The sequence below is a fragment of the Hipposideros armiger genome, unplaced genomic scaffold (genome assembly GCF_001890085.2).
Source record: "Hipposideros armiger isolate ML-2016 unplaced genomic scaffold, ASM189008v1 scaffold_376, whole genome shotgun sequence".
Lineage (NCBI taxonomy): Eukaryota > Metazoa > Chordata > Mammalia > Chiroptera > Hipposideridae > Hipposideros > Hipposideros armiger.
This window is the reverse complement of record NW_017731726.1, coordinates 199,934-208,648: the sequence shown is the minus strand read 5'-3', so window position 1 is coordinate 208,648 and position 8,715 is coordinate 199,934. Positions and strand designations below refer to the sequence as shown.

Sequence of the window (8,715 nt, the reverse complement as noted above, 5' to 3'; positions counted from 1 at the left end):
TGTCCGGTTTTCCTCCTACCTCTCTGAACATACAGTGTTGATAAGCTCAGTGCTTTATCCTTGGTCCCCTGTCTTCTCAGTGTTTGCATGCCTTTAGGGCATTTCCGCTCTGCAGCTTCAAACACTCTGCTTGCTGATGGCTCCCAGAGCCTTCTCTTGTTTCTCTCCCAAATTTCAGACCCTTAGGGCCACTGCCCAGTGGGTAACCTCTATTAACCTGCCTTCAATCTCACGTTGCATGCAAAGGGAATTATCATCTTCCCTTTCCCATCTCTATTCTGTTGCCCCTTCTCTGTTTCATCATTTAGTCATCCCAAACTACGCATTATCCTTTTCTTACCTTTCCGCCCCCTCCCATATCTAATACATGACTGAGCCCACAAACTCCTACCTAGTAAATGCTTTTGAGCTATTTGAGCTATAATCATAAGCAATTACTCTGTGCATCCTCACTGCCCCTTCTCTTGTCCAGTGCTTCAGCATCTTTACAGAGGGATTAACCTGCCAACCTCCTAACAGCTCCCTGCCCCTCCCCTACTCCTTTCTCAACAATGTGCCTACAGTAAGCTTTCTGGATGCAAAAATAACCAAACTATTTCACCACAACATCCTTTCCATTGCTGTTGATATGAAATGCCCACTCCACAACGCGTGATGAGACCCCCATGTGCCTGGGCTTCTGCTTTATTGTCCATCTTCAGTTCTCCTGCCTCCCCCTACCAGAGGACGTAGCCGTACTGAACTTCCGATTTCTGGAATATGCCATCATGTACATCCATTTCATCTTCCTTGCTGTTCCTGAAAGTGGTCAGTGGGTAAAGATTACTTACCTTGAAGGACTGCACTGAGATGTCACTTCACTCCCTGTCTTTTCTATTTTGCTGAATTCTGATGAAATGGCTCCCCTCATGTACCCTTTATAGCAGCACCCTATAGCTCCTGTGTCACATCACTTATGACAGTGTGTCAGAATGGCCCCTTCCGTCATCTGTACCACCTTCTACTCTGTGAGAACCGAATGTAGATACAACGCCTATTTCTTTATCAGCACAGGGCCTGACACAGAGTCCTCAGTTATTATTTATTAGTGAGAGAGTCAGTGAGTGTCCTAGTTTAGCAGATGCTTGCCTTCCTCAGTGGCTCATTGAATACATGTCTGAAGAGTAGATGAGTGAGCATATAACTTGAAACAGGTTGGACAATGGGAGAAATCCTAACAGAGATACGCAGGAGATACTTGGATATATGCAAGGTATTGGGCAGGTCCGGAAGTCGAGATTTGTGATGTATTACTCAAAGCAATCTTGTACAATGGAAAGGGAAGACACAATATCATGGGCAATGCCATATCTATCAATAGCAGTATGAGAAGCTTTATGAGAAGAGTCTGAGGTGGAATGGACGTAGGAGAATGAGGCTGCTGTGGTGGAAGTCAAGGAGGGAACAATGGAGAATTGTATGGAGTACTGGTGGGGTTAGGTAGCCTGTATTTTTGAAGGATGAAAGCAGAACTATTTGTTCAATAAGAAAGCACAGTTGGATCACAAATAGAGTGTTAATGTTAATGATTTATTCGATATTTTTATGTTTTAGATCTGAAACCCTTCAGATGATTCTGAGTTAGAGGCATTTATTCATCATGTAGACTATGTACCAATGAGCATAGGATATACAAATTCTGAAATCCCTGGGGAAATTGAACATAATTCTTCTGTATTAAATTAAGTGAAACAATCATATGTAGCTTCTGAACTAGGAATTCAACAATCTCCAAACACTTATTGCTGTTTTTTTTAACTTTAAAGAGATAATTTAAATGACCATGAAGAAATTAATCTTGCTACATTTATCCAAACTGAAATACAGTGATCCACAGAGCAAGTAGTACAATCCAGTAACTTGTGTGTATTTAAATTTCAACTTAAATACATTTTCTACTAGTCAAATAGTGTTTTCTTTTACAGACACACACACACACACACACACCACACCAGTCATCTTAACCTCTGATAGTTCTGGTGATCACAGTAGATTTCTTTTCTGTGGGTCAGTTACCTGTGGTCAATCACAGAAGAATAAATACAAGAGAATTCCATTTCAATAAATACCACAAACAGATGAAACTAAGCAATCTATTATTTAGGGATACTTCCATATGTAAGAGCTAAGCATGTAAAGAAAACATCATCATGATTAGCCCAAAATCCATGATAGGGATCCACTCTAGAAACTAGGGCGATACAGTGACATACTTAAAAGTTGAGGGCCAGCTGAGTGGCTCTGTTGGTTAAGAGCTCACTCAAGAGTGCGAGCTCTGAGCAACAGCGGTTTGATTCCGCTGCCACTGAGCTGCCAACAGGTGGCAGGATGGCTCAGCTAAAAAAAAAAAATGTTGAGTGTACTGGAATTTATGTTAGTATTGCTTTTTCAGTGATACACATACATTTTTATGTACTTTTTTTAAAAAAAGATTTTATTGGGGAATTGGCGGGGGGAACAGCATTGGGGAATCGGGGAAGGGGAACATACAAGTTGCTGTCCTTTTGTTCTTCAGTCTAGTTGTGGAGGACGTCGCTTCACTGGCCCAAGTTGGTATTGTGATCATTGCGCTCTTCCCAGGTGAGGCAGTCGCTCGCAGGCCATTGGACGGCTGCTCACGGCTGCTCATGATGGCTGCCCGCCACTCATGGTAGTTTACGGCAGCCCATTGCAGCAGGGGCTGCAGCCTACACTGTTGCCAGTGACTCACGGCAGCCCAAGTCAACCTGTTGTTCACCATCTTAGCTGTAGAGGGCCCAGCATCACTGGCCCTCGTGTGGGATCTGAACTGGGGCCCTGCTGCTCAGAGCTGGTGCTCCAAAGCCAACTCTTAACCAACGCATCACTCGGCCAGCCCTATGTACCTTTTATATATGCTGTATTTTACAATAAAATTTTTAAAATATATTAATGTCTCATCAAGTTGCTTAATTCTTATAATTTAAGATTAAATTTTTTCTAACTCTCCCGTGTGACTTTAGGTTCATATTGTCCATGGTGCTGTAATGGGTGTACAGTACCCATAAGTGACACTTTTATGGATTGCTGAATTAAAACAAAACGCATCATAACATATAATTTCTCCCAGAAGATGCCCTGCTATAAATCTGAAAGGTGTTAAGTACAGATTTTCAAATCCTTAGTGGTTTCTCTCTCATTTGATTAAATCATTTTTGGTTTGAATGTATTAATTGCTGAAATCATTTAAAATGTCAGTCACTTTTTTAAAAAAGAACTGGAAACAGAGCATGTCAGAAACATTTAGTGTAGTAGTACGTTATGCAGATGCATTCTCCTTTCCCCGACTTCAGTGCCCTGTGAGGCCTCAACTGTGTATTATTTACTGATGAATTGTCAGTATCCAGCATGGTGTTTCCTATTTCAATTATCTTTAATGTTTCAGGCAAACCTGGTGAAACTTCTTTTGATGCATCAGGCAAATCCAAACCTTCTGAACTGCAATGAAGAGAAGGCCTCAGGTAGGTTATGAGTGTTCTGGGATCCCTGAGCAGTCACTGTTTCCTTCCCATCGTGTGTATGTTTTTCATCTATCACGAGCATAGCTGGAAAATGAGTTAGCCTCCCCAGAGAAGCTCTGTGAAAACCACCCCAGTTCAAGTGTGATTCACAAACTCGTATGTACTGCTCCATTACAAGAGGATATTAAACAGCAGTTAAGTTTATAGGGTGCTGTGTACTTCATTGCAATTTGCTTTTCAGGCTTTACACTTCTAGGGTAGTGATTCCTGCAGTGATACTTACTTTAAAATATGCTTTTGTTATTTAAATAGTTTCTCATCACACCAAATGCATACTTATTCATTAGGGTATTTTCGAAACAATAATTGTATTGTTTCCTGCACAGATATTTATATTGCAAGAAATAGGACTATTATTTTAAAGTTAATTTAAAAGTTTGAAAAGATTGGCTTAATGTTACTTATTTTTAATATATATTTTTTTTTAGTTTCTAGAGGTGTTTTTTACTAATGTTCTTTTATAAATTCATATAGTTATTTTAAAAAAGGATTCCATATTGCCTTTTTAGCTTTGGAAAAATTTGACAACAAAGTTACTACGCCTGTTATTTTTATATATTAAAAATGAAAGAATTCTAAATAAAGAAAAAAGTCTAGCATAAGTAACAAAATAATATGAAAAATTTAAGGTAGTATTTGATCTGAATAACTTACGAGTATATCTACTTATTCTTCTTGTTGCTATAATTCCACTCACCTAAAAGCACTTTATGCTTGAGATTTCTTATTTTATGTACTTACAGGACTATGATTACCTGTTCACCAGTTTAAGAGAGGATGAAAGATTTGCTCTATTTCTTATTTTATTGGAATCAAGTATTATTGTTTAATATTTATTCATTTTTTCTGCTAAAATAAACTGAAGATTTAACAAACAGAACTATAAGATAGCTTAATAGTCTTAAACTTTAGAATCAGGCCAATATTGATAGTGTAGTATAGTACTCTTAATATTAACTATAATAACATGTCTAAATATTAAAGGAGTAAATAGAAATTTGTAGCTTTTCCTTTTTTTTTGTTTTTCTCAAAAATATATTTATTGTGAAATATATGTCACATCCTCTATTAACTCTACTTAGGTCTAATTGATCACATTCATACTTGATCATGTTCAAGTTCATATCCCTGGCTTCTTTCCCAGAGAAGGGAGAATATGATTGATTCTGCATAGACTTCCATCTGTCACACCTGAATCTTTTAGGTCTAGTGTCAACTGTGCCAAAGTGAACATGCAAGGCAATTGACAGTCCTAGAGCACCAGGAAATGACTAAACTTCTGGTCTACACTTAACCCTGGTTACCACATGCCTAGCATATGGTGACTCTGTTAGATAATTTCGCCCATATTGGTCATGCCAGGTCTGCCATCAATGTAATCCATTTTCTGTGCCATGTTGATCACCAGACACACAGCGATGGGACCATGGTAGACTCTCAGTAAACATTTGTTAATTGAATGAAAATACTCTCTCACACACGAGGGATGAAAAGCTATAATGTAGTGAGAGGTTTCAAGTAAATGCAGGATGTCCCAACATCTTATCCAACAGAAAAAAAATGAACCAGACAAAAAAATAGTGCAGAGAACAGTAAACTAGACACCCGTAGTATGACTGAGCAAATAAAAGTCATCACAGTATTATAGTATATTCTTGCTAATTGGGGTATCTTGAATTTGGAGTGAACCCATTAAAATTTTATCTGGGGGATAAAACCAGTTTGGGGTGTAGCATTTAGGTGGGTCAGAAATAATCGGCTGAGGTGAGGAAGCTGAGCTATCTCCAACTCATTACATTGTTATGATTTAACCTAAATCAAATGATGATAAAATCCTGGCACATCTTCTCGTGGTAGCTGAATTATGGCATCCAGCCCATAAGGCCACATTACTCAAATGTATGGACATAGGCGGTCATGCAGATTAATTATGAGGGTTGAAAAGGAGAAGTTGCTTTCATTAGGTTTGTAATTATTATTAATATGAGTTTTTCTTCAGGATTTATCGATTTTCAGTTTTAGTTGTTAATAAGTGTAAATTTGATTAATGAACATCTATATTGCTACTCAAATACATCCAGATGCCACTGTTAACATGCAGTGTATAAGAAAATAAAATTATATTTCAGATTTAAAAAATCAGATCATGCAGAGAAGCTAGACCCACTGTTTTAATAACATCCTGAGTATCTATTTGTCCATCTACCTGTTTAGTAGAATATTTTGGGATGCCCACTGTATGTTTTATAATAGCCCAGTCATTCAGAAGGTATAACTATTTTCATCATTTTATTTCACATTCACCAAGGTGAAGGAAGAGGTTTTACTAAGAATAAAATGACATTAAGTTCTCTCAAGCTTAGCTTCTCAATGATTTTATATTTTATACATCACCGCTCAGTGAAAATTATTTTTATATTTTTTCATTTAATTTCCAATTAAATATGTCACTGATGTAAAACACATTAGTCCTTTTAAATGGCAGTGCTGCAATTTTATTTCTATCATAAACTTTTACTTTTTTTGTTTTGCCACATATGTTCATAAATTTTAGCATTTTAGCATATGACAACTATTGAAAGTAAATAGTGTCCTGTGATTTCACCACCCACGCTTTCTGAGTTTCTTACTGTTTCATGTAGATATTGCTGCATCTGAATTTATTGAGGAGATGCTGCTGAAAGCCGAAATTGTCTGGAAAGAAAAAATGAAAGAGCCTTTAACTGTGCCTACCTTAGCACAAGAGGAACCGTATGAAGAGATCATTCATGACCTTCCAGCACTTTCCAGTAAGCTGTAAGTGCCTTGTTTCTAGAATGATAAAGTCATAGACCTGGTTCGTTGATAAGTTCATTATTCTCATTTGTCTTCCTCTCTAATCACCAGGCAGCCGTTTTACAGTCAATATTAAGTCCGTCTCTAAACTAAGTTAGAAAATTGAAGCTACATATCAATACATTTATCACAAAATACTTGTTGACAATTAGTGTAGCCTGCTTTTATGAAAGCCCTTTGGTTTTTTAAAAACATTACTATTTCAGATTTGTCACCATGAAATCAAGGATAATATTTAAACACATTCCATGTTTTTCGCTAAACTGAAATGTAAGGTTTCCAATGACTATCATAATGGCTAAATTTCCTGAAGTAGAAAATACAAATATTAATTTTTCCCTCTAAACTATAAAACGGATGTATTCTTATTGTCTAAAGTATCCTAAATAATAACACATACCACAAGGAGGATAACCCTTGAAAACATACTAAGTGAATGAAGCAAGATACGAAAGTCCACATGTGGTACACTTCCATTAATACAAAATCTCTAGAATTTGCAAATCCATAGAAACAGAAAGTCTATTAGTGTTTTCCCAGAGTGGGCAGAGGGGGTAATGGGGAGTGACTCTTGATGAACATGGGCCTTTGGGGGATAATGGGCATGCTCTGAAAGTAGATGTGATAGTTATACACATTTGTAAACATGCTAAAAAGCTCTGAATCGTACACTTGAGAAGTGTGAGTTTTGTGCTATGTGAATTATATCTCAAAATAAATTGATATATATGTAGAAAAAAAGATAAAATATATTTCCTGTTGAAAGCAAAAATCTTCTATTTATAAGCAGTGAGACCTTGAGGAAGGTATCTCCTTTCTATGAACACGTTTATTTTCTGGAAATGGAGTTAACGTCTAATACTGGAATATTTGAGAGCACCCTGAACCAATAACACTATCTGGGCTCTAGACAATCTGAGAAATAATCAAAGAGAAAAGATGGGGCCCAAATTACACTTGATCAGCGATAAAAGATACTATCGTAGGACATAACTGAATGTGGCAGCTGAAAGGGATTATAGGTATATCCCGTTATCAGGCAGCTTTACCAGCTAGGCACCTACAAACCAGATCAGGTCTCCCAAGTGAGAGGCTCCCCAGAGGAGGCTACAGTGCATAGGAAGAGGGAAAGCCGTGCTCTCCGCAGGGATGCTTGCTCTAAGAAAAAGGAGCGAGTGAGACCCTCTTCCCAGATTCATCTGTCAGACAATTCCTTCTGATCCCAGGTATCATGATAAATAAGTGAGATCAAAGGAGGAAAATCTTATTTCAGAGCCTGTCCCATCACAGGCATTTAAAAATACTTTTAATTTAAAATTAATCTAGGTGATTCAGAGGCTAAAGTCATGTGTGATGTACTGACCTCTGCTTAATAAAGAGATATATTCATTATTGGATTGGATTTTTCAACTGTGTTGTAAAGAAGCTTGATTTTTATGTCAGGCACTATGCTAAGAGTCTTTGTGGGTTATCTTATTCCTTCTTCAGAGCCCTATTAAGGTTCTCTTATTTTCCCAAGATCACAGAGCTGGGAAATGACAGGTGAAGATTTATAGCCCAGCAATCAGACCCCATATCATTCTCATCTACACCACATTATCTGTCTCTTCTTTTCACAGGTGAAAGAAAAAACAAAAATGGTATCACATTTATGTAGGAAAAAAAGGAAAAAAGGCATAGAAACAAAAGTTGGAGTCAAGTCAGGAAGTAATTAATTAATAAGACACATTCCAAGTTACCTAAAATGAATGGTTAGAATATTTTGACCTTGCTCTTTACGTTATTATATTACTGGTATCACTTTGAACAAGAGGAGTAATACAAATATTTGCTATGGAAGAATTTACTTTCCAGGTGTTGATATCAAAATCAACACCCAATATGTGCCATTTTACTTTTCAAATTATGTTATGAGCTTCCAAGTAAAGAGATGTTAAAGTGTAAGCAGAATTAAAGTTTTAGTTAAAACCAAATTCTTTCATAACAAGTCATTTTTAATAAATGTTAGCTTATCTGTGGGTCTATAGTTTTGTTTTGTTTTCTCCTTTATTGAAAAATGAAACAAAAACAACTAATTTTCCATGGAATGTTTTTTTATCGTTTTTGTATTATTGATTGAACAACAGGTTTTAAACCGATTAATCAATGGCTTATTTGTTCTACACAATTAAATATTATTGTTTAAATTACATTTTTCTCTTATTGACTCAGAGCTTTGAAATTTTGAAATAAGTTTTATATTGAATTTTAGCCTGGTTTTTCCTTGTAGCCTACTGTTTTCTTCAGAGATAGAATTTAAAAT

General features: G+C 36.6%; 1 protein-coding gene across 1 annotated transcript in view; it reads left to right on the top strand.

Annotated features, from left to right (window-relative positions):
* Positions 1–8,715, top strand: part of LOC109393330 (unconventional myosin-XVI) — a 457,270-nt gene that overhangs the window by 267,803 nt on the left and 180,752 nt on the right. Inside the window, exons 8-9 of the mRNA XM_019662415.1 lie at positions 3,443–3,518; positions 6,221–6,374. Coding sequence (XP_019517960.1) covers positions 3,443–3,518; positions 6,221–6,374 — 230 coding nt within the window. The remainder of the gene's footprint in view (positions 1–3,442; positions 3,519–6,220; positions 6,375–8,715) is intronic.